Source organism: Mytilus trossulus, chromosome 2 (assembly GCF_036588685.1).
Source record: "Mytilus trossulus isolate FHL-02 chromosome 2, PNRI_Mtr1.1.1.hap1, whole genome shotgun sequence".
Lineage (NCBI taxonomy): Eukaryota > Metazoa > Mollusca > Bivalvia > Mytilida > Mytilidae > Mytilus > Mytilus trossulus.
Window position 1 is genome coordinate 33839845 of NC_086374.1, and position 27071 is coordinate 33866915.

General features: G+C 30.6%; 1 protein-coding gene across 2 annotated transcripts; it reads right to left on the reverse strand.

Annotated features, from left to right (window-relative positions):
* Nucleotides 1-27027, reverse strand: LOC134707066 (limb region 1 protein homolog). Of its 2 annotated transcripts, XM_063566552.1 has the most exons (16): nt 26832-27027; nt 24033-24126; nt 21683-21713; nt 20342-20481; nt 18231-18334; nt 17242-17368; nt 16509-16577; nt 14597-14661; nt 13989-14079; nt 13629-13697; nt 11050-11136; nt 10274-10350; nt 9084-9161; nt 6166-6242; nt 5609-5766; nt 1-5309 (listed from the first exon to the last, which is right to left on the reverse strand). In XM_063566552.1, the coding sequence occupies exons 1-16, from the start codon at nt 26895-26897 to the stop codon at nt 5071-5073; spliced, it is 1572 nt and encodes a 523-aa protein (XP_063422622.1). In that variant the 5' UTR covers nt 26898-27027; the 3' UTR covers nt 1-5070. The 2 variants fall into 2 exon arrangements, with proteins under 2 accessions (XP_063422622.1, XP_063422623.1); XM_063566553.1 differs by lacking the exon at nt 13629-13697.
* Nucleotides 27028-27071: the final 44 nt, after the last annotated feature.

Genomic DNA, 27071 nt, shown 5'->3' on the forward strand with positions numbered 1-27071 from the left:
TAATTTTACTATATTTTTTATTAATTTTTATGTATATTTTTAATTCTATATTGCTAAATAACAATTAAACAATACAAATACATTTAGTAAAATAATAACTTTATATACTAATTGCACAGAATAAATAAAATAAATGAGCATTTATTAATGACATTGGTTGTGATTATAATGGGATACATGTATATCTTTGTTCACATACAAGGGACATATGTTAAGGAATGTGTGCAATGCACTCATTCATTTACATGGTACTTTTAAGACTATGTCAAACTTACAAAAAGTCTTCACCAACTGTGTAAAATAATTGAATTTTTCTATAAATTACTGACCAACTGAAACAAATTTCTTCTTTTATACACTTGCCTGTTCTAATTAAGACTTATTTTTGGTTGAATATAATCAAAATTTGTTTTCCCTGTTTTTGTATCTGCGGTACATGTTGGTCTTTTGTGGATAGTTGTCTCATTGGCAATCATACCACATCTTCTTTTTTATATTGTTGGCATTTAAAAAGATTTTACCCCAGACTGAACCCCAATGTTGAAATATCTTCACATAAATGTTGCAGGCTAAAACAAAAATGTATAATAATTTAGTTAATTTTCATAGTATGAAAATTCTGGCAAATATATCTTATTTATTAACCAATAGATTTTGACATTTGGATGTATATCAATTATTACCCTTTAAAATGAAGGTATTGTCATAACTTGTTATTAAATTAAATGTTTAAAAGCATATAAAAATGATAAATAAAAAGACTTGTTCATGGTACTTACAATGTTATAATGTCTTTGCATTGCTTTTGCAAAATGTTTGTTGCATTTTATAATTAGACGGATTAATTTTAGGTAAGTACAATTAATGTGCACAAAAATATACAATCATGTTAATAGAGTTTTACTTCATGCAATAAAATCTGATATTGAAAACAATCGGTTAATTCAGCAATCTAATCCATAATTTACAATGTAATTGCTGTAAACCTGAGGTTGTAAATATAAAAATCAATACTCAGTTTAACATTGTTTCATCAGCATACTTTGGGCACAGTAAACCAACATTATTATAGTGGCCATTTGTTTTTTTACCCAGTTTGCAGATGTTTAGTTTTGTGATTTTTTAAATTTTGCAGATGTTTAGTTTTGTGATTTTTCAAATTTTGCAGATGTTTAGGTTGGTGTTTTTAATAAAAATTTTACAATGTTTAGTTTTGAGATTTTTTTAATTTTGCAGATGTTTAATTTTGTGATTGTTTTAATTTTGCTGTCAGATGCTTTCATAAAAGGGAAAATAAACTTTGGCAAATTGGCATTGATTTATATTTCCACGACTTTTCTACTTGAAGCGGTCACACAAGTATACCAGCTGATGTCAACAATGACAAAGCATATCAGTTAGCATAAATACAATTTACTTATATGGTTTTTATGTTTCTGAGATGCGGTCATATTGCTGAATACCTAACATCTTCATCTATTCATATCAAACATTATAGTTCTTATAGACACCAGAATATCACAAGATTTTCTTTGATTTTATGTTCAATCTTATATTTATTGTTTTGAACAACAATAAAGATATGGTCCCATAAGTCGAAAATGTATGTTTACAAAAATAAGAAATTATCAATTATATCGACAACTTGCAAAAACTAAGTTTTGATCAATATTTTGATCAAATATTATTATATAAAAACATATTTGATTTAAAATACATGTAGTGGTTTTATCTATCTGTCAATAACTATGATAAACAATAACCCTATTATACTTGAGCTTTATCTCAATTTAGAGGTAAGAGAGCCAAACCTACTAGCAATGTTAGTCATTTTATTTTGTTCTAATTAATTCTAGAATACATTTCAATAATAATTTCTATAATCAGTTAAAAATACTGTTATTAAGCTTAAAATACTTTCAAGAAAAAACCATACACAAGTGAGCATTATATCTGTATATCTTTGAGCTCTTCATCAACTTTTGAGATTCATTTAATCAATTTAATTTGCTGCTTAACAAAATTACTTGTATCAAGGCCGTACAGGAGTCGTAGCTATAAACAAAAATTCACCTATTTTACTCAAGTTTGTTGACAGCACATACTGAAACTTATATTCTTATTTTAAAAGTCCAAAAGAAACAATGTACAGTGCATGAACTCACTATAATGCATCAGCATTTTAGTTGTATATAAGACAAGACACCATTGACCAACCATTACTATGAGGTTGACTTGCAAGTCAATAACACATCAGCAATGTTTATTTTGAAGTAATTCTGACTGCTAATAGTGACATATTTATTCATAGTTCTGACTTTATTAAAGTTTGAATCATATTTTTTTTATGTAAATTGTATGCCCCTTTAATAATAATAAATGAATGGGGAACATGTCCATGGGACACAGATAATGCCCCTGATAGAAACTAACATAAAGGGACATAACTCTAGAACTCTAGTTACGCTACCCAAATCCATACTTGATCTGAGTATTGCAGTAATAAGCATTGTGTATAAGATTAATACAATTTGGTTGAGGCAAACTTAGTAAGAGAACAGAAACCAATTTTAGTATGTACAAGGGTAAAATGTATTGCCCCCTTCTCTGTGACACAGCATAAAAATCACATTCCTCTTGTATTTTTCGTTTACAAAAACAAGGGAGATTAAATTTGGTTATATAAATTGCATCAGACTGACTAGAATTTGTCTTTGTTTGCAGGTAATCTACTTCACAATGAAGGAAACAGCTAAATTCATCATAACAGAAACAATCTTTGGTTATATAGGAACAAACTATTATTAACATTGAAACAAGTGATCAATTAAGCAAGGCAAGAAAGCATCAAACCATTTCAGCACTACTCCCAGTTTCCACATAACTTAAAAACTAAAATCTACTTGTAAATTCTTATTAAAAATGAATTATTTAGTGTCCTTTATTCTTATAAACTTGATGGTCCATTCAATTATACATAAATTAAACATTTCGGATTGATGTCTTGCTTTGATCAATATTTTTTTTCTTCAAATCTATCAATGTTATTGTTAAGGTTCCCATGGAATGCATAAAATCTGAACAAGTCAGTATTGTCATAAAAAGAATGCATATTACATATTGTACAGTTTAAATAAAATCATAAATAATATAAGCATATGTTTGATTAAAAATAAAATTAACATTCCTAATTCATACAACTTTCTTGTTAAACAAGCTAAATCTACACCATGGACACGGTCACAGGACACCCTATACAGATCAAGATTGTCTTACAGTACAAATAGCATTCAAAGATATTCTACAGTACCTGGACAAATTTGACATATAATTGTATACAATTACATAAACTATGGGACCTAGCAACCAATGGACACACAAGGATTGACAAATTACATCATAGAGGGAAAATATTACGTTTATGAGTCTGATAATACAATATACCGGTAATAAACATTTTGATAAATACCTAGGAAATCTTTAAATTTTTTGTCGAGGGATTTTAAGGATAACTTCTTGAAACTGATTTTGAATGAAAAAATTAGTGACAAAAATAAGCTGTCAATTTGATTTAAAAATAGACAAAATATTAATATGTTTCTTTCATGGTCCCAAATCATAATTTTCAGTAAAATGAACTTAATAAAAAATCAGGCTTCTTTTTTATGAGTTTAAAAGTTTAATGTATTAAAAATTAACCAATATAACCATTGTTCGTTGTGCATCCACCAATATTCCTTATTAAAAACAACTTCAAAATTAAAATTAACACACATGGAATGTTTAAATAAACTCCCTAAGTATTAGTAAATAATTTCATACATGACTAACAACCAAATTGATGTATAAAATGTAACATGAATATAAATAAAGAAACCTATCTTAACTTTTTTTTTATAATTGTTTTATAGTCTATCTAGATTCAATGTATTTTTACAACAGAAATAAATAATTTTCAAATTAATTTCCGATTTTTTATCTTCCATACTGTATGTTGGTTTTCAGCTTTGAAATATTAAAAATAAATTATCCTTTTTCTTCCTTCTTCAAACTTTGGGTGAATTTTCATAAAAACATCATCTAACAATACATTTATAAGTACAATACACATAAACATGTAACACAATACACGGTAATGGATTTATTGAAACAAAAATACTGACCCTCAAAAACTTAAAAACGTCTATACCATTTTAAATACATTAGCACTATATCTGAACAGTTTTAAACTGTTATTTTGTAGGATTTTGTTAATTATGAATTTTCAAAATGCGTAGTGAATGATTGGTTGCACACAATATGATTGTAAAGTCTGTGAAATGCAAATGCTTTTTCATATACAATGATGTCAGAATAAATGATTACACTATTTCTAGTTACCTCACTTAATTTGAAACTTTACCTGTTACATAAAATAAATAAGCTATAGACTTCTTATTCAGATACTGCAGAAATGTAAGGCCAAATAAAAATATATGTGTGGTTCCATTTACCCTACCTACCCTACTTTTAAGTCTTAAAAATAGCCTACCCTAAAGATGTTTTTTTTCATTAAGCACTGTTAGTCAGAATGTTGCTCCCATGGACTCAATGTAAAAAAATAAACATAATAAAAAAAAAATCTATAGCTACCTATCCTAAGTTTTTATAGATGTATCTGGAACCACATATACTAATTTTATTCGGCCTGAGGCAATCCTTTTTAAGAAAATAAACTTAAATAAAATTATTCTTTAAAAAAAATCATTTTTGCTAAGTATTTTGTAATATTATTCAACCTCACTTTTCTATGTTAAAAACCATGAATGTATAAAAGACAAATCGGACAAGCTCCATTGATACAACTCAACAAAACAGCATGCCCAAAATGGATTTTTTTTTTTTTTAGATGTTGAAATTTATGGATACTTTTAAATTACATAAACATTTTTTTTCAACATGGAACTGCTTGTCAAATTCTGAAGTAATGTGTTTTAATTGGAATCAGACCATTTTTTTTTTTAAATTATAAAAATGTTACAAACCAACATATTAAAAACTTAAAATAAACAAACACAACCTGCATCACATTTATTCATCTTTCATTCCTGTATTGATGTATGAACTAAATGACCATGTTCTCCTACTATCACGTTGGAATAACATTAGAAACCGGTTATAAATTTCTGTACGCACTTTTACTGTGAATTTGTCAGTCAAACATAATGTTGTTAGTGCAGCAAACAGAGCATCACAAGCTAAAATGATATACAAGTTACCAAGCCACTCCATACTGCCAAAGTTACCTATCAAATTAAAATTTGTTAGACCTACAAAATAAAATACAAATCATTATAACACTGAACCATCTACACAATACAAGATGACTATGTTTCATTATGCATATGTACTAGAAATCCTTTTAAATAATGCAAAATGTTTTGTTTTAAATTATAGAGGACATATTTTTTTTTCTACTTTTGAAATATTAGTAAATTATGTTAAAATTTTGAGATTATAATGTCAGAGATATTTTTACAAATACTTTCTTTATAGTCATAGATAAGTTCACATTTACAAATATTTCAATTTAAACCAAAAGTTGTTAAATATACTTCTAAAGTCATACCTAACATTCTAGAGAGAATTGGTAATGCTGAACTGAGTATGAGCAACACAACACAGTTTCCTATGATTTTGACCATGGACGTATCATGTGGGACTGGACGTAATCTTTTGAAGAATGGCAAGCTATAAAATCCTACCACAGACGCACACATAACATACCTTTGTATAGTTAAGGATTTAATTTCATAGTCTAAGAATAAAGTGAAAGTTGTAAACACAAGTATCCCACATCTTATTTTATACATTTAAATAAGCATATATAAAAAATACACTTTCATGACTTGTTTTAATTTTTATTAACGTGTTATTAAATAATAATATCATTTTCCTGATCATTTTAACATAAAATCATTTAAAACCAGTTTGAAGCTGCATCTGACATTTGTTAATAACATTATTTTTTTTGTTTCATTTTTGTTTCTTTTTTCAAATACATTTACCTAGAAATATATAATTCTAATTCAATTTCAATTCCCATTCATTTTTTATTATTAATTTTTTACTTTTTTTCATCTTATGTGGAAGTTCCTGTATGTTGGTTACCATTATAAAGGATACAAAATTAAAACAATTTCTAAGGTAGCTCCAACTGACCCTAATGTGGACAGAGAGGAGATCCCCAATACAACTGTTTCCTGAAAATATAAAAATCATGTGTTATAAAATTAAATTAAAATCTAAAACTACAACCAAGTCCATATACTGTAAATTAAGAAACTATTGTAAGGTTTGTTTTATTATTGCAAATAATGTCAGTGATATTGTTGGCTTTTTTTCAAAACTACCTCTACCCTTTTTTATTGGGAAAATATGTGTCATTTTCATCAAATTAGGAAGTTTAAAATTAACCATGAATTTGACTGAAACTTCAATTTACAGAGCCATTTTCAAGAGTCAAACCCTGCTTTAAAATAAGACTTTATTTGGTCAGTGATGATACATAAATAGACCCTCAAATCTGCAAATATAGTCATTTTAGGCGTGAAAAATGTTTAAATGAGTGTTTATCAGTTTATATTCGTGCACAATTTCTACTGAGACAGCACTGTTTTGGAAAAAAATTGTCTTTTTGGGAATAATTTTAAGCCATTTTTTTTTCAAATTGGGATTCTTCTCCAGGGGGAAAAGCCTTTATTCTCCACTAATTTAAGGCAAACAATATCACTGAATGTAAATTCAATGATTATTGCAATTATAAAAACTTGCATTCAAATATATCTGATACACATATCTGCATCCATATTTTTCAGAAATTGCATTTATTAATCACACATTTTTGTCAATTTTAAAAAAAACACCCCAAAAAACACAATAATAAATGCACACAATAATTTCTGAATTCATAGAATTCAAATGTTTATATAAAAATACAAAATCTGATTTTCCGATGTGTATGTCAATACATTTGTATCATTAAAAATTGCATTCATTTATTAATGTATGTGATGAATTTAGAAACCATTTTGTCAAAATGAATCTAACATCAGCCTCCTTCTTCCTTTCATCAATTAAGAACAAATAAAAGACACTAAAAAAAAAAGCACCAATTTTTTAATCATTTCTAATTACCATCTTAAACAGCAACAGCTTTCATTATAAATGAAGAAAACTCATATAGCAATAGCTAAAAGAGGCGATAGATAGTAAATGAGGGACGAAAGATACCAAAGGGGCAGTCATAAATCTGAAACAAACTGACAACGTCATGGCTAAAAATGAAACACAAACAATAGTACACATGACACAACAAAGAAAACTAAAGAATAAACAACACGAACCCCACCAAAACCTAGGGGTGATCTCAGGTGCTCTCAGGGCAGGGACTAAACTTAACTGTGTTTGTCTAGGGGCCAGCTGGGCCCCTAAGATAATTTTTTTCAGGGGCCCAGTTGAAATTTTAGGAGCCCAACCAATCTTTATACAAAAAGACTAAATGAATATAAAACTGAAAATAACTTTTTATATACTTACTAACAGTCTTCCAGCTTGAATCTCAGGGCAGAAGGGTGTTAGTGCTCCTAAGTAAGGAGTTTTATAAATAAAACAGGTAAGATAGGAGAGGATCATAATATTTTGATGCCACAATACATTGCATATATTGCAGAAGCTAAGAACTGTTACTTTTTTTCTCCATAATTGTTATATTTGTTATTCTCGAGGTGTTTTGTCTGATGTTTGCTCTGTTTCTGTGTGTGTGGCGTTTTGGTGTTGTGTCGTTGTTCTCCTCTTATATTTAATGCGTTTCGCTCGGTTTTGGTTTGTTACCCCGATTTCGTTTTTTGTCCATGGATTTATGAGTTTTGAACAGCGGTATACTACTGTTGCCTTTATTTAAAATTAAAAGCATTTAATAAGTGCCCCCATGTAAGGAGGATCATAAATACAAGAAGTAAAACAGGAAGTACAGTCTTGTTTATATGTTCAAATACAAATTTCTCTGATTCTTCTTTAAATGTATGTTCATGGTATGAAACAAAACAGTTTTTTAATAAAGCTTGTAATATTTAAATTATTGCCACCAGAAATGTATTATAAGATTTGACAATATTTATTTTAGGTTATTTCCTGCCAAAATTGTCTCCCTTCAATTTTTTCAACTTCCTGTTGACCTTTAGATAATATGGGCGCTGGTTTTCTTTTTAATAAATACTATCTCAATCCAAGCCATCCTCTAATAGTGTTGATCAAAATATATATTGCAATAAGTTTTAATTGAAGATTGGATATCAAACTTAATATTGGGATATTTATTTACGAGACTTTGCGTTTCGTTTTTACATTAAGTATTTTTTGTGAATAGCGATTCAAGGACAAGTTACCGTCTAACACAGGCTTGTAATGACTCCCAGGACAATTAGAAAACATCCCTTTTGCGATGCTTATTGAACAGTTTAGAAGATAACACTTTTCAATAATGAAATAATCGTAGAAAAATTAGCAGAGTTAAGAAAACATGCTGATTGAAGGAGGTATATGACATATCGTGACTTCGGATTGAAAACATAGCTGTTCGACTGGGTTTAGGTTATAAAAAAGAACCTACTGGTTTTCGGAAATACTCTATATTACTATATCGCTTTGAAAAGACAAAACAGGTTTCCTTTTGGGAACAGTCTTCGTTAATATCGCGGGGGAAAGGGTACAAATGGGATTTACTTCAAATTTTTTACAGTCGCCATCTGGGCAATCAGGATGACTAAATATATTCGCCCAGCCAAAAATCTGGTAGCCTTGGGCGACTGGGCGAGCGTTATGTTTAGTCCCTGAAGGGTAATGTGTGCCAAATCATGTTGATAGTTCAAATTGATGATTTAATTAGTATTTTATGTAGAAATTAATCCATATAGCAATATTAGGATCAAAGAGTTTTTTCCTTTGAAAATGGTCAATACTGCTGACCTTACCATTTTAGCAATACTTATCTCATATTTTTGACAGCTGCATTTTATATAAGGAAATGAGAATATAGACCTTACCTTAGCACCGACAGGTAATGCTTTTATACCAACTAACAATTCAAAAAAGTTGTGGGCAACCATAAGTAAACATAATACCTGAAATGAAAAGAAGAATCATGGCAGTTAGCTACAAAGTATAAATAGTCAAACTTTTAAATTGTCACAGATTGATAATTTGTCGTAACCTGAAATAAGTTTTTTTATGCCCCACCTATGATAGTATAGGGGTATTATGTTTTCTTGTCTGTGCCTCTGTTCGTTCTGTTCTTCTGTGCGTCCATTTGTCTGTGCGTAGGTTCATCCCACTTCAGGTTTAAGTTTTTGGTCAAGGTAGTTTTTGATGAAGTTGATGTCCAATCAACTTGAAACTTAGTACATATGTTCCTCATGATATGATCTTCCTAATTTTAATGCCAAATTAAAGTTTTTACCCCAATTTCACTGTCCACTGAACAAAGAAAAAGAATGTGCGAAGCTCAGGTTAAAGTTTTGGTTAAAGTTTTTGGTCAAGGTAGTTTTTGATCAACATGAAGTCAAATCAACTTGAAACTTAGTACACAAATTTCCTATGATATGATCTTTCTAATTTCAATGCCAAATTAAAGTATTGACCCCAATTTCACGGTCCCCTGAACATGTAAAATAATAGTGCTACTGGGGCCTCCGTGTACTATAGACACATTCTTGTTGTTAATGATATAATTATGAAAGTTGATTTAAGAAATCTTTCATCCTTTGTGATAAGACATTAGTTATAAAGAGAAGTTGCAGAGGGTAAAATGTGTTTAACCTGTCCCTCAGTCTGTCTTTTATCAGTCTGTTGTCCCATGCCACCACATAATTGTTTAGCCTGATCCTCTTCAAATTTGGACAAAACTTTCCACTCATCAAAGCAACAGATGAGTTTTATTATCTGAAAAATCTCAAATGGGTAATCTTTTGTTTGGGAAAGGGGCATATTAAAATACCCATATTAATTGTTGCCAACATTTTATCACATTTTTTGTTATCATTCCATTCAAATTTTGGCAAAAGCTTACACTAGTCACTGTAAAGCTACTTACCAAACATGAAACCCCTCTATAATAAACAGGTTATGATATGGTATATCTTATATTTCACTCCATTATCAAACCCTCATTACATGGTGAATATATCAAATTGCTATACAATAACATCTTATGATTGCCTTAGAGTTATATACTTACTGTTAAAACTAATAACAACAACATAACTAAAGGATAACCCAGGTTTCTTCTCCAAGGTGATACTTTCTTTTTCTTCTCTGGAAAAAATTTAATACTGTAAATTCAGAAATTATTGCGAGGTTTTTATTATTGCGAATAATGCGACTGAGTTGTAAACGCAATAATTAAAACTCGCATTTTGTAATATTTTAAAATCGTAAAAGTTAAAATCGCATTCAAGTGTAAAATGACAAAATCGCAATAATAAATGCACGCAATAATTTCTGAATTTACAGTAACACATCAGAATTGTTGTGCATTTTCCTTCTTGATAAATAATCTAATAAATACATGTTTATGATCTACACCAAATAACTAATTTCAGTAAAACCGAAGCTTCTAAAATTTATACTTAATCTCTGTTTGGTGGTAATAAGCACTGTGTATTTGATTGAGGCAAAGTAAAGTTAGTGAAAGAAAACCAATTTCTGGACATACAGACATACTGCAGGCGGTATAGACTGACAAGGGTAAAACTTAATGCTCTCTGTGCTACTGTAGAATATTAATTTTTCTTCTTCTAATATTGGACAAAAGTCATATGCAGTGTGTATATAGTACATGATTTGGATTTTATGAGATTTTTTTGATTTTTTTTTTTTACGAAACTTGATATAATATAGATGTGGTAGTCTTAACTTGATTTCACATCCTTGCTTTTCAGTAAATCTGACAAAATAATAAACTTATTCCAGCTTTATTGAAGAATCTGAAGACAAAATTAACAATAGCCTTACCTAAAACAGAGATAGTATTCTGAACATCAAGTAACTGTTGCTGTAGTAAGTCTGGGCTAGTATGTCCATTGGCAATCTTCCCAGGAACTGATCAAGAAAAAGAGCATAATTGTAAATTAATTCAGATCAAACGTACTTTCTCAATTGCAAAAGCTATAATACTGACTAACTTGACAACTTATAACAAATAATAATAAAAATACACAAAAGAGTAAAGTTGTCCATTATCAGGGTTTTTATACAAAAGTCTAATTTGCCTAGACTTTTTGAAATTATATGTAGTTGTGTAAAACATGAAATAAAGGGAACTATAAGGTTGCACTTGAGGTCATAATAAAGGTCAGCACAATAGAAAAACAAGAATGTGTCCATAGTACAAAGATGCCCACTCGCATTATCATTTTCTATGTTCAGTAGACCATGAAAAAGGGTAAAAAAATGATCTTATCATTGAAAACATGTGTACTAAGTTTCAAGTTGACTGGACTTCACTTCATCAAAAACTAGCCTGACCAAAAACTTTATACTGAAACTTGCACTATCATTTTGTGTTCAGTGGACCATGAAAATTGAGTCAAAAATCTATTTTGGCATTTTAAACTAGAGGCTCCAAAGAGCCTGTGTCGCTCACCTTGGTCTGTGAATATTAAACAAAGGAAGCAGATGGATTCATGAAAAAATTGTGTTTTGGTGATGGTGATGTGTTTGTAAATCTTACTTTACTAAACAGTCTTGCTGCGTACATTTATCTCTATCTATAATGAAATTGGCCCAGTAGTTTCAGTGGAAAATGTTAATAAAAATTTACAAATTTTATGAAAATTGTTAAAAATTGACTATAAAGGACAATAACTCCTTAGGGGGTCAATTGACCATTTCGGTCATGTTGACTTATTTGTAAATCTTACTTTGCTGAACATAATTGCTGTTTACAGTTTATCTCTATCTATAATAATATTCAAGATAATAACCAAAAACAGCAAAATTTCCTTAAAATTACCAATTCAGGGGCAGCAACCCAACAATGGGTTGTCAGATTCATCTGAAAATTACAGGGCAGATAGATCTTGATCTGATAAACAATTTTACCACCTGTCAGATTTGCTCTAAATGCTTTGGTTTTTGAGGTATAAGCCAAAAACTGCCTTTTACCCCTATGTTCTATTTTAGCTGTGGCGGCCATCTTGATTTGATGGTCGGGTCACCGGACACATTTCTAAAACTAGATACCCCAAAAATGATTGTTGCCAAGTTTGGATTAATTTGGCCCAGTAGTTTCAGAGGAGAAGATTTTTGTACAAGATAACTAAGATTTACGAAAAATGGTTAAACATTGACTATAAAGGGCAATAACTCCTAAAGGGGTCAACTGACCATTTCAGTCATGTTGACTTATTTGTAAATCCTACTTTGCTAAACATTATTGCTGTTTACAGTTTATCTCTATCTATAATAATATTCAAGATAATAACCAAAAACAGCAAAATTTCCACAAAATTACCAATTCAGGGGCAGCAACCCAACAACGGGTTGACCGATTCATCTGAAAATTTCAGGGCAGATAGATCTTGACCTGATAAACATTTTTATCCCATGTCAGATTTCCTCTAAATGCTTTGGTTTTTGAGTTATAAGCCAAAAACTGCATTTTACCCCTATGTTCTATTTTTAGCCATGGCAGCCATCTTGGTTGGTTGACCGTGTCACGCCACACATTTTTTAAACTAGATACCCCAATGATGAATGTGGCCAAGTTTGGTTCAATTTGGCCCAGTAGTTTCAGAGGAGAAGATTTTTGTAAAAGTTAACAACGACGACGGACGACGACGGACGCAAAGTGATGGGAAAAGCTCACTTGGCCCTTCGGGCCAGGTGAGCTAAAAATAAGAAAGACCATATCATAGGGGACATGCATACTAATTAGTTTCCAGTTGATTAGACTTCAACTTCATTAAAAACTACCTTTACCAAAAACTTTAACCTGAAACTTGCACTATCATGTTCAATGGACAGTGATTAAACATGATGTGCAAAAAGAAACATTGCCAAATGAACTTAGTCCTAAAAATTGAAAAGTTTCATTAAAATTTGCTTGACATTTTAATTTGCAGCAATCTATTTTTCTTTTTAAACTGCCACTTGGTCGAGACAAAACCTGCAATTTGCTGGATTTGATGTATCACAACTGAATTTCATTTACTTATATATCAAACATAATTACTACTGACAAAAACAAGTCAAATGTTTTCAAATGATGGTTGATAGCTTATTTCTTTCTAGTGAAAGTAATGAAAAAGCCAGAGATTTACTAACACAGGTTATTCCAGGTCCAAATATCAAAAAAGGCAAAATCAGGGAAGATTTCTAAATTTTGCGTGGGAGACTCATGCTCAAAACTTGAGGGTTGGCAGGTATGTAATGTTAAAACTTTCTGCAACAGAAGTCGTAGGGTCGACAAAAAATCACAGGAATCAGTTTAATTTTACCATTCTGCAATATTACATTCCCTTTAATTTCTTAATTAATAAAAAAAGATTATTTGAAGAACAGCACCTCTCTTGAAATGAAAGACTACATACCATCAAAATCATTAAGAGTTGACCTTCTTTTCATGCGAGCAGAAAATGTATTCCTTACATAAAGTATATCTAAAATAAACTAAGTAAGTTATTTGATTTATGTACACTAACTTGATCTCATGCTTATAATTTACTCAACGATTTTACATGGGTAACTTATTAAGTTTGTGTGTTTTCTCTTTATTTTTTAACAACAGAATGACCAATGATTGTAAATAAATATATGAAATTAAAGTTATTTTCAATGTAAACATACATGACATGTTGACATAGGTGGGACCAACATCATTTCAATTCTTAAATACATTGTATAAGTAAAACCTTTAAGGTTACTTTTTCTGTCAAAAGCTCAAAACTAACCATGCATATGGTTTCCCAGGTTGATTCTTCTGCGTATATCTTCTTCTTGTAATTGCACTGCATATAAATCGTCCTCTATATCTCGTAAAAACTGAAAGTAAGCCAAAAATGCATTCATTTAATTCTACTAGCTAAAAATAATGGATAATTGCCAGAATTTTCAGGTTGAATTAAAAGAAATGCTTTAGGACTGAAATATCTCTGAATGAGAGTTCTTCTAATTTTGTCTGTTTAGTTCAGGTTTAAAACCAATGTTATATCAAACAGAAATAAACAAGATGACACATTTAACCAATGTAAATTGTGTGACTCAAAATTGAGTTCTGATTTACAACTATATATGCAACAGTGGTCTATGATATTCTTTCAAGAAAATGCTACAGAGACTATCAGAGTAACAGTTGCAAGCACTCTATTCATATGTATTACAAAAACTAGCATCTCACTTGACTTCAGCCAGCTAACATGTCAAAGCTTCTAGTGTCGGTTATAAGAATATTTACCTACATCCATTTGAATAAACTTTAAATTTCCCATCCTCTTTATGTATATGAATCTTTGTTGAATAATCTTGAGCTGAGAAAAAATTTTGTAAGTATTTTACGTACCTGAGGTTTAACAACCAATTGTCCTATCACAGTAAAAAGTATGGCAAAACCATTTGGTGTACATACTGAAAAAATACTTTAAAATTGTAATAAATTATGCAAAAACTTACGGCTTAATTGTACTAGTTGGTATATACAAATGTATAGATAACATTCTTTAGACTGTAAGTCTATTATATACCAAAAACTACTGTGGATTCATTAACATTTGTGGATACCAATTTTCTTGGATTTCTATATATACATTTGTACTATGCAAAGTTGGTGAATTACATGGTTAGAGCATTAAATTTCTACACAATATATCTAGAAACATTTTGTAGTTTATCTGATAATATCATAAAGTTTAAAAAGGGACAAAACTGAAGAACAAATTTGAACTTGATCTGAGTTTTGTGGTAATGACTATTGTGTATAAGTTTCAAAGTCAGAGAAAAGAAACAAAAAAAATCATTTTTTTCCATTTGTTAAGGGGCATAACTCTAGAACAGTAAAGGTAACACTATCAAAATTCAAACTTGATCCGTATTGTGTGGTAACTAGATATCATTGAGATGGGAGCCATCTCTGTGGGCCCCGCTGTCAATAACGTGGGGTAAATAAGTTGTATGGATAATCTGATATAAAGCATTATTTGAAGTTATTACATAGTCTCATGTGTGATTTTGATCTAAGATTTTAAGTTAAAACTGATAAATATTCTCATCTTACTTTCATAGTATAATAGTGATATGACTGCATGATGTGAACTCATTGTTGACTACTCTAAGGTGACTTCTGGATATATGGATTGATGTTTGAACAATATGTTTAAAGGTGCTGCCCAATTGATATTTGTCACATATTTTTAGAATTATGCCTTCAATATATTATGACCCACCAAGTATAAAGTATGAAATATTAACGGTTCTCGAGAGGTAGAGCCGACACAATTTGTTAAGAACAACGAACGGATGGACAGACCGACAGACTGACCTTAGACCTAGTATGCATACATTATGACACATTCTCTGGTGTTGGTTAATATATATGCTAAGTTGAAAATGTTTGTCAGGTATAAGGTATGAAATAATAACAGCTGTCCTCTCAAAATATAGTGTTGATCAAATTTGTTAGCGATGGACAGACCAACAGACAGACAGACCTTTGACCTAGGAAGTGGTACATACATCATGACACACCCTCTGGTGTTGGTTAAAATGGATGTCAAGTATAAAATTTGAAATCATAACGGTTCTCAAGATATAGAGCGGACACAATCTTCACCACAGGACACAGGGTTGTCAACTGAAACCAAAGTTTTTTTGACGTTGACCTTTGACCTAGGAAGTTGTACATACATCATGACACACCCTCTGGTGTTGGTTAATAATCATTTAAGTATTAAGTATGAAATCATAATGGTTCTCTAGATATGGAGCGGACATGAAAAAATGTTACGGACGGACAGACTGATCACTATAGGGCGCCCCGCCTTTGGCGGGGCCCTAATAAGCATTGCATATAAATTGCATAACATTAGCTGAGGCTAACTTAAGTCAGAGAAGTTCTCCATTTGTATATATATATAACTTTAAGTTTTATTTTATTTAAGTAATCATTCAGAAATCTCCACAATAGCTGAATTCAATAATTCATGTCTATTTTCAATTAGTAAGTTGTTTAACAAAAAAACATACAAAATCAAAGGTTAGTGATCGTGTATTGTGTAATATCCTCACACTGAATTTGATAAGTTGATACAGAATCAATATAAGTTTTACATCGAGATACTGAATATTATGTGTACATGCTCCTTTGTAGAAATCATAAAGACAAACCAAGAAATTACTGCACTATTAACATTCAGCAATGCATACACTCTCTGTTGCTTAATTATTTTGTCGTTTGAACTGATATTAAAAATACTTACACAACAAAACAATGACACCAAGAAATGATATGAATGAATACAAATATGGTAAATATATGTTCCAAACATCTGAAAAATATAAAATATATTGATAAATTAGTATAATTCAATAATAAATCTGTATGTCATGTATGTTATAATGATTTTTTTTAACATGTGTTATCAGAATCTTGCCATTGCTTAAATACTTCATTTATTATACATGTATTATCAGACAACACTTATTAACCCACTACCTTATTGACCGCATGCAAGACTGGTCTCTTATTCAATTGTTACTCTTTGAATTAGCAATCATTGTAGTATAATAATCCCAACAAATACAAAAAATTGCTCATGATATTGTTTTATTTACATCTTTAAAGACAATTTTACCATTCACTGTCAAAACATTACAAGAAAAACTATTTTTAGCATTGTCACTGGTATAATATTTTTCATTCCCAATATAAATTGAATGCATCTATTATCAGCATATATCTTCTATTTGTTTGTGTATTTGAACTATAAAACAAGAGGGCATAATGGTCATCTTCATTTTTTTCACCCTGCTTCTCACACTTTTAGACTTTACACATGAAATATTTGTTGTAAAGATTGTCCATTATCAGATTGAGCAAAAACCAATCTAACACTTCAACATTTATACATGAAGTGTGTTTAACTTGAAGCACTTATACATGCTGCATTTTTTTAATTTAAATATAAGTGTAATAGAAAATTCCTATCTTACCAAACAATGTTTCTTTGCTATGATCATCTTCATTAAACATGGCAGTTGCTACCCATGCAAGTCCAATGACAACTATTGTCAACAAACATAAAATTATGATGGTTTCATACACTCTCCCTAAAAGTCCCTGAAAGTATCAGAAAAGATAAATCAATGTATAATGAATTACATTTAAATTCATCAATGATGCATTTTTCTATTCTTATCTTCAAGTGTCAAATAACAGCTGTTGGTATTATATTGAGCAATACCCTTTTCCATGTTTTGTCACAAGGATGATGTCCAATAATTTAAATATATACTCTGATATTATTAGAGAGACATTGTTATACTATTAACAGAGCCTCACTGATGAATGTATGCCCAGGATAATGGATGTAATCATCAATAAAAAGATCTTTTTTTACAACTTTAAATAATCCTCTCCACATTAGTACAATACATAAAATTTCAAGATGACAGCAATTACATAATTCAATACAAAAGGAAACATATACTGTACATTCAGAAATTATTGTGTGCATTTATTATTGCAATTTTGTCATTTTAGACTACAATGTGATTTTAATTTTTGTGATATTGTTAAATCATGTTAAATTTATACAAAATAATTCCAAAATGAGAGTTTAAATTATTGGGATTACAACCCTGTTGCATTTTTTTTCATTTTTAAAAACATTGCAATAATTTCTGAATTTACTGTATACAATAAATATGTTATAATAATTCCTGAATTTACTGTATACAATAAATATGTTATGTTTAAAATTTTAGAAATCAGCTCTTTGAAAATTCCCAACACTTGGTTGCTATTTCTATACAACATATTATATTTTGGAAGAGACAAAATTAGTATTGAACAAAACACAATCCTTTTGAGAAATATACATAGTTATTTATGCCATACAAAATGATTCTTTGATTAATATTGCTGTATCTTAAAATTACTCATATCCAACTGTTACTGTTTAAACTATTTGTATAATTACCTTCCGAGACCCTACAAAACCTTCTGATTCTGTGAACAAGTAACCAAATGGCATGAAGATGAATAATGTCAGATTGGAAAAAAGAAACACATGATTCCATAGTCCTACAAAAGAAAAGTTACACTTTAAACATTCATTAAAATCTTATTATGTTTCTTTTATTTCAAATTCAACAAGAATGTGTCCCTAGTACACGGATGCCACATCCACATTATCATTTGCTATGTTCAGTGGACCATGTAAATGCAGTAAAAACTCTAATTTGGCATTAAAGTTAGAAAGATCATATCATAAGATACATGTATACTCAGTTTTAAGTTGATTGGACTTCAACTTCATCAAGAACTTTAACCTGAAGCAGGACAAACAAGCGCACAGACTAGAAAACATAATGCCCATAAATGGGGCATGAAAATAAAAGTAGAATGTGTCTGAAGACAAGAACACCCCACTTAAGCTTGCTTATGATACCTGAATATACTGTATGAGGAGAATTTGATGTGACTGCTAGTAAGGATAAGCAACTTTCATTTTCTAGAACAGTGACTCACTGCTAAAATTTCATTTTACAAAAAAATTGATGTAACAGATCTAGATAAGCTACAAATTACAATTTCTACAACTGAAACTATATATATGTGTTAACAAATTCACTATCTTTATTATTTTATTTAAAGAATAGCTGTAATGAATTGTTTTATTACATATACACTAAAACAGAATATATTTGGGTTAAACTGACGCAAATCTTTGTTGATGGCAACTTGACCAAATCAGTGTAAATTTCTTATTATAATATTTAATATATACTAGAACACACCTGTGATATCGCGGGTCCGTGACTGAATTAAAGTATTTAACTATGCGTAAGCCTTATTTTAGTATTGGTATTCTCATCTGATAAAGTCATGCCGATTATAAGATACACAGTTTTCTCTGCTTTCAAAAATCTTTCTGTTTGAACCCGTCGAACTTATCATTTATTGGTAATATTAATTATTTGGAAAACAAAAGGTCCTGGAATGGACAGCATTGTAAATAAAGTTGAATTCTTTTATTCGCTGTTTTATGTCATGATGGCTAACAAATTGAAAACTGTACCTATCATTGCCTATATGCTTTATTTTAAGTCCAAATTTTGATTATTCGTATTGTTATCTTAGAAAGTCTTTCTGATTAAAATACTTCAAAAGGGAACAATTTGACAATGCTTGAATATAGTATCGCAACCCTGTGATTATGACCCGTGTATATAGCAAAGTCCTTAATACACTTTGGTGGTGCGCCTGTCAGATGCAGAATGTACATATAAGGTAATAGGTGAATATACTATTGGTATCGGTATCGGATTCGACCCGGAACTTGTTAATTATTGGCACTATTAATTATGAGGAAAACAAAAGGGTCTGGAGTGGTGTCATTTTTAATCTACACCATTGTCCTATATTAGTTATATATAAAGTTGAATTCTTTGATTTGTTGTTTTTACCCGATGACGGCTGACAAATTGGAACTCGTTATTTTAGTATTATAGATATGGATTTCATGTAATAGTTAGCCCATTAACTACATGTTTATCAGTTGTATTTCATCCTGACAATAAGGTAACAATGTTTGCACTGTGATTGATTGGTGTGTACTGCTATTTTCAACACTATTGTGCTAATTCGTGGAGGCAAGTTTTTATTGGTAGATGAAACTGGAGCGCTTGTAGAAAGCTAGCCTTTATGTAGCAAAACTAATAATCCCAGTCAAATGAGATTGGAACCAAAGGCACTTGCCTCATGCTGGAATTAAACTCACACTCTCAGTGTTTACTGGCTATTGATACAGTAGTTTGACTACTTAGACCACTTTGCCACCAAGGCCCCTGTTGCAATGTCAGAAATGTAGTAGTACTAGTTTTGCATTTTATACAATTATATTAGTGAATTGACAATGTGTAAAAGAAATGTTCAACCGCTTAACATAACAACCTTTAAGAAAATTTACCATGTATAAGTGAACTGGTCAATCACTTAACATTATAACTTTTAGGATTATTTACCATGTATACATTTTGTAAGTGAACTGTTCAACCACTTAACATAATAACTTTTAGGATTATTTACCATGTATAAGTGAACTGTTCAACCACTTAACGTAATAACTTTTAGGATAGAGAAGTAAGACTTCATTGGATACGATAGAGATCGGTAGAAGTAACACAGCACCTGCTGATACTGCCAAGGTAAAAGTACACAGCCATAACCTGAAATATATAGTAGGTAAAAGTACATAGCTATAACCTGAAATATATAGTAATCAGCTGATACTGCCAAGGTAAAAGTACACAGCCATAACCTGAAATATATAGTAACCAGCTGATACTGCCAAGGTAAAAGTACACAGCCATAACCTGAAATATATAGTAATCAGCTGATACTGCCAAGGTAAAAGTACACAGCCATAACCTGAAATATAGAGTAAACAGCTGATACTGCCAAGGTAAAAGTACACAGCCATAATCTGAAATATATAGTAGGTAAAGGTACATAGCCATAACCTGAAATATATAGTAATCAGCTGATACTGCCAAGGTAAAAATACACAGCCATAACCTGAAATATATAGTAACCAGCTGATACTGCCAAGGTAAAAGTACATAGCCATAACCTGAAATATATAGTAGGTAAAGGTACATAGCCATAACCTGAAATATATAGTAATCAGCTGATACTGCCAAGGTAAAAGTACACAGCCATAACCTGAAATATATAGTAATTAGCTGATACTGCCAAGGTAAAAGTACATAGCCATAACCTGAAATATATAACAATCATTGTCAATCTCTTTCTTTTAGGTGTTACAAAAAATGTACCTTTAAGGTAGAATTCAAAAATGTAAAAATGTACTTTAAGGTAGCAGTTTAAAAAGTAAAACTTTACTTATCGCACAAGGCATTTATCTTTCATTGTTTAATTATGAATAACGTCTTCAATAATTTGTTCCAAAGCTATCCGAAGGAAGATCCAGAAGTGATATGATGTTTTGAACAAATAAAAAATACTTTTGTTACTGTGTATACATGCATCTGGTTTGTTATGCAATTGGAGCCAACAGTTCCACCACTTTGTACATATTAAATCAACAATCCAATGTTTCATATATACAAACTTCGATCTTAATTCCTTCTGTAGTTCTATTCAAGAAATTCCCAATGTCAATGACTAATGGAAAGCCAGTGATAACCTTGCCATTCATTGGCCAATTTATCTGATACAACTAGAAAATAGCATCTTGAAAAAAGAGACATTTCTTGATGAAAAATTCACAATATTTAATCATTTTGCAGATTATATACCGGTATGTTTTTATTTACCTTTGACAAAAGTCTGTTAAGAATATAAGCCAACTTTGATATAAAAAGTCAACAGACATTGGCGACTCCTCACTTGAGTACAAATACTTACGAAATTCTAAATACTATTGCATCTTCCTCCCCTACAAAATATGAATTGTAATATTACAAAAAAAATAATGTATAAAATACCACCAAAATAATCTGCACCATATTTAAATAGTTCTAATTTGCCATGTTCATGCATTTTGTGACAAGGTATGTAACCATTTTTGAAAATTGTAAGAAAACCAATAAATTGATAGAATTTTGTTAGCTATAAATCAGATCTTCTGTATCAAATTAAACCAGGACAGACCTTAGTCATTGGAAGGTTCAATTGTTTTTATGTCACTAGTTTAAAGGTCAAGTTCACAGTAGCTTTCATCTAAATATGATCAAAATGTAGGTATCATGAGTAGATACATAAAAACATATATGTTTAAGAAATAATTCCTTCATGTCATGCTCTATGCTCATTTTAACATGGGTAGGCATTATATTTGTCGATATTTTACACTGAGCATTAGCGAGGTTTAAAATGTGGTCAAATATAATGCCTACCCATGTTAAAATGAGCATAGAGCATGACATAAAGGAATTATTTCGATTCTAATAAGACAAATTATGCAGTATTTTTATAGGTCGAAGCGTAAGAAAATACCGTAAAAAAATTTTGGCTTTTCCAATTTCCTCCCTGAGGAGTCTGTGCATTACAATTCATATTTGATAAGTTTAAAAACCACGATCAGGGTAAATATATGATGTTTTATAAAAATATAAAATAAAAGTTTAAGCTTGCTGCTTAAATGTAAACATTTTAAAGAATAACGATGGAAATAACGTTTATGTACACAGTAAGTTCGTGCGCATGTGTCAAACAAATTTTTTATGCTCATTAGAACACGGCTTTGTTTACAAAGTGTAATAAGGACGTCATATTAGAATTAGAATTTATTCATATAGTAAAATAATACTTTTTTTTCATTTCTTATTAGTAAGTGTGTAATGAAAATCTGTTGATATATGCATTGCAGATCTGCCAACTTTTGAAAATCTCCATAGGGGATTTAGCGCACGACAAGATTTTTAAGGGTTACAATTTTAGCGACTTTTCTGTGAGCATTGTTTTTTACTCCTAAAATGGTATAAGTTCTCTTCTTTTTTCTTTTAGTATTCTTATGATGAGCTTGTAGGTCTTGGTTACTTTATTTGCATGATTCTAGTACTATTAAATTATAAAATTGACAAAATAACTAAGGAATAGAGAAAATGGCATTAAAAATAAAAGATTCCCCCCTCCAAAGACCTTCTCATCTATGAACCTTGACTCAAAACACCTAAAACTACATGTCCTAAAGTAAAAAGGATGAAGACAGATTTTGATTTAGTCTTACTCATGGTCTTTATATCAGTATCAATGAGAAAATGGATTAAATTTGAGTTATCTTTCTTTGTATTCAGAGGTGCTCTTACCTGCGGAGGCTTATACAGTAACACAGTATAAGTGTATACAAAATGGCGTTGATTTTAGATCAACAGACACACGATTTTCTGGTTTCAAAAATTAAACAAATTTCAAGATAAACGATGTTTTCTAGAGAGTTCTTTACAGTTCTCATCTTTCAATTAATTATGATTTTGCTGTGAAACTACGACAAATGTTGCAAATTGTGCTTGTATGATAAATTGATTAAAATTGAAAGGCTGTTTGACCAAATTTATACAAATTAATTTTGAGGATTGTTACGACCCATTAGGTAATCTGATTACATACAACCACTAATTATGACACCTGTTGATTAGCGTAGGGTCATTCAGTTCAGTTCAATTTCTTGTATATTCCTCCATTAAATGTGGAGCACTACCCAAAGGGTATAGTTTGAGCAACTATTTACACCTTAAAACATAGGGAAACAATTAATTATATTATATACAGATGACTGAATTTGGTTATAATGATCACTAAATAATAGATATCATAATTAATTCATAGGATTGTCATCATAAAGTTTTTTAAAAATATATAATAATTTTATATGTGCTAGGGTGTATTAACTTGTCATAATATTTCCCCAGATAAAATGATTGATTTTTTAAAAATGATCAGAAAAACTTCAAAATCGGTAAACAATAATTTTTTCGGGTATATTTGTTGAAAATCGGGATTTTGACTAATTTTACAATCCCGATATCGGGATTCGGGTTGAGGGGTAAAAATCGGGATGATACCGCGAAAATCGGGATAGTTGGCAGGTCTGGCATTGCTTAAATTAATTTCCGGCAGTAATGCAATTAACAGAGACCTTGGCCTCAAGTTATTATCATCAACAAGATCTAGATCTAGAGAAGGACATGGCATGCATTGAGGTGTTTTAAAAAGTTGAAATTCCATTTGTTTCAGTCTTTACTTATAAACATACCTGCATACATCTCATCGTTGTCTGTTTTTCTCTTAAAATAACACAGGACCACATATGAACTCACATACAACAGAATAAATAACAACAGGAAAATCTGGAATAAAAACAATCAAATTATATAAAATGTATAATTTATATATTGGAAGACATACTATTACCTATTACAGGGACCTTTATTCAACTTAACCCAATATCTCATGAGTTGCAAAATATGACATAGGGACAATAATTTCAAATCTAAATGTTACTGTTAGAATTCAGGAAAATGCTGAGAAGATATCCCTACTCTGACATGATGACAATGCTTTAAGACACATCAATTCAAATGATCTTGTTTAACACAATTTCCAAAGAGGGTGGTAAAGGGGTGTTTGGAACATATAACCACGTGAAATAAAAATTGCTAAAACATTGCACTGAAATTAAAAATGAGGAAAAAAATTGATGGACTTTATTGCAAACCATAATAATTATACAATATCCGGGATGATTTTAAAGGAGTAGGGGCCTGGTTTTGGCCCAAGAAAAGAAATTGTTTGATAACTTTTTCAAATTGGCACATAATGTTTAGAAATTCATAGGGTCAAGAAATATAAATGAAAAACATTAGAATTCTTGTGTGATGACGTCACAATTACGTCATAATATGTACTGTTTTCACAAAAACCATGAATAATACAGAATTTATGCAGTTTTCTAGCTATATTACTGTTGTGGAAACATCGTGCGCAGCCAAGAAACAACAAAATAATTCAACAGAAGCTTTATTATAACTATTGACAAAATCTCACCAAATATAAAGTTGTTTCTTGGCTGCGCACATACTTTTAAAACTTAAATATACTTTAAAAATTTGATGAAAAACAACCAAAATCATGAAAATTTATAAAATATGCAAATTAAGTCATGATTTGTTGCCATGGTAACTTGTTCAATGTCCAAAATTGTTTTGTTTTTCTGATTACCTTTTACCTAAGATACTTTTTAGAAATTTAAAGATACACATGTATGTATGATAACTTTTAAATATGCAGTACTTTTTGGGCCAAATAAGGGCCTTAATGCCCCTACTCCTTTTTTTGGTTTACCTTTGAATCAAATGCGGGACACAGGGTTCTCGCTAAGACGAGTCCATGAGTCCTGGACTCATCAAAATCTGTCTGGACTCACCATTTTCAAAACTGGTGAGTCCACAGATGCATCAAGATTGTAAAATTTGGTATAAACTGAACACAGTTAAACACAAATATCATCATTTTATAGCAAAAGTTTAAGAAGTAATCTGAATTTAATGTCATTGCATTGCTCTGTTAGGCCATGGAGGATAACATATTACATTAAATTGCAATAAAATATATTTTTCTTACTGTTGGACTCACCATGGCCAAAAATGATGAGTCCCTGGACCCTGACAAGCACAAGAAATAAAGAGTACTGACACAAAACATGGAGCTTGCACAACAAACCAAACTTGAGAAAACAAAAAATAAAACGTAAAAACATGTGAAACAAAAAGGCCAAAAACGTTTCACGAAAATAGCCCTTTACCACCCTCTCAAAACTCCCTTCCATGTATACTCTATATATGTCTATCTGGTTTTTTTTATATGTGAATTGTTCTTTTAAAGTTATCAATTGTATGACATGCTACCACAACTTGTTCCATTGGATTGATTAGTGTTTGTGGAAAAAATAACCATTTGTAACTGTCTTTTGAGGTGGATATTTGCCAAAATGATTGGGTATGTATTTTTTTTGTTCCAGTATCTGACTATCTGTTGGTTAAGGACTAGCAACAGAATAGCAATAAGTCCATGAATGAATTTGTAGTGTAGAACATAATCAGTCGCGTTTTGAGGCAGCCACACACATCTGTATCAATTCTAGTGTATTTTTGTATTTTGTTTTGAGTGGATCCCATATTTTAACCAAAGACGAATGTTATGTCTCGCTTTGCCCCTTGAGATTGGAGATCAGAGCAGTGTTGTTTACAAGACATATCAATCATCATAGAGAGTCGTGATGTAGTCATGGTAGTGGTTAGTTTATCGGACTACTAACACAAAGGTTCCTGGTTCGATTCCCGTCCAGGATGAAAATTTCAGGGACTTGATTTTCTGCTCTCCCTCGACACCATTTGCGAGTATGGTCTTGAGGAAACGATGATAGTATGCCCAAAGTGGACGATAAATGGCCGATCCGAGTTAAGAGAGCCATGTATCTCTTGCACGTTAAAGACACCCTTCTTAATTTTGAAAAAGAGCAGGCTAATGCTGCTACAAGGCAGCACTACCACCCGCAAAGTGGAGGGGGATTAATATAAGTTGTAAGTTGTTTCCCAATCCACTATACATAAATATGTTTAAACTAATCATCTGTGGTTAATGTTTTTTTTAGACATCAATAACTTTGTCAAAACTACATGTACTTCACTTGCATAAACATAATAAATTTATGCAAGTAGTGAAAGTATGGAAAAAAATGAATGATAAATATTGGTTGATTATGTTATCTTTCTCAGAAACTGAGAAAGACATTTACAGTATAATTTTTAAGACCTATATAACTTTGATATCATAGTCATAAAATTTTAAAAACAATAAGCTCAAAGAATAATTTTATTATAAATTGTTAAAGGGAGGTAATTATTTATATTTCAATTTAAATGATAGCACGTTAGAGCTATTACATCTTGAACAACCAGTTTGATATGATACTGTTTCACTATCACTATATATCAGCGTCATTCATTCGAAAGCGCAGAAGAAAAAAGTTTTTGCTAAGTCGCCGGATACTTACAATAACCTCTCGAACTGCATTGTGGAATGTTTGTTCCCTCAGATCAACATCTACATCTTCTGACATATTTTATACAAGTAAAAAGGTAAAAGGTCTAAGTTCACGCCTAATTTTCATGCTCTTTGATGCGAAACATTGTTTTCATTCCGCAATTTTTTTGGTTTAATTTCCCAGCATGCATTGTAAGCACTTTGAATTCGGGAACCAGCTGTCAATCAAATTTATCAAAATTGTAAACAA

What these genes read in the sequence shown, in the direction of transcription:
- LOC134707066 (XM_063566552.1), bottom strand. Translation starts at nt 26,897, where the DNA reads ATGTCAGAAGATGTAGATGTTGATCTGAGGGAACAAACATTCCACAAT. An exon ending in GTTTTGTAGGGTCTCGGAAG is followed by an intron (nt 17,369 to 18,230) that starts GTAATTATACAA and finishes TGATACTTTCAG; the next exon opens with GGACTTTTAGGGAGAGTGTA. An exon ending in AACTCTTAATGATTTTGATG is followed by an intron (nt 11,137 to 13,628) that starts GTATGTAGTCTT and finishes TTTCTTGATCAG; the next exon opens with TTCCTGGGAAGATTGCCAAT.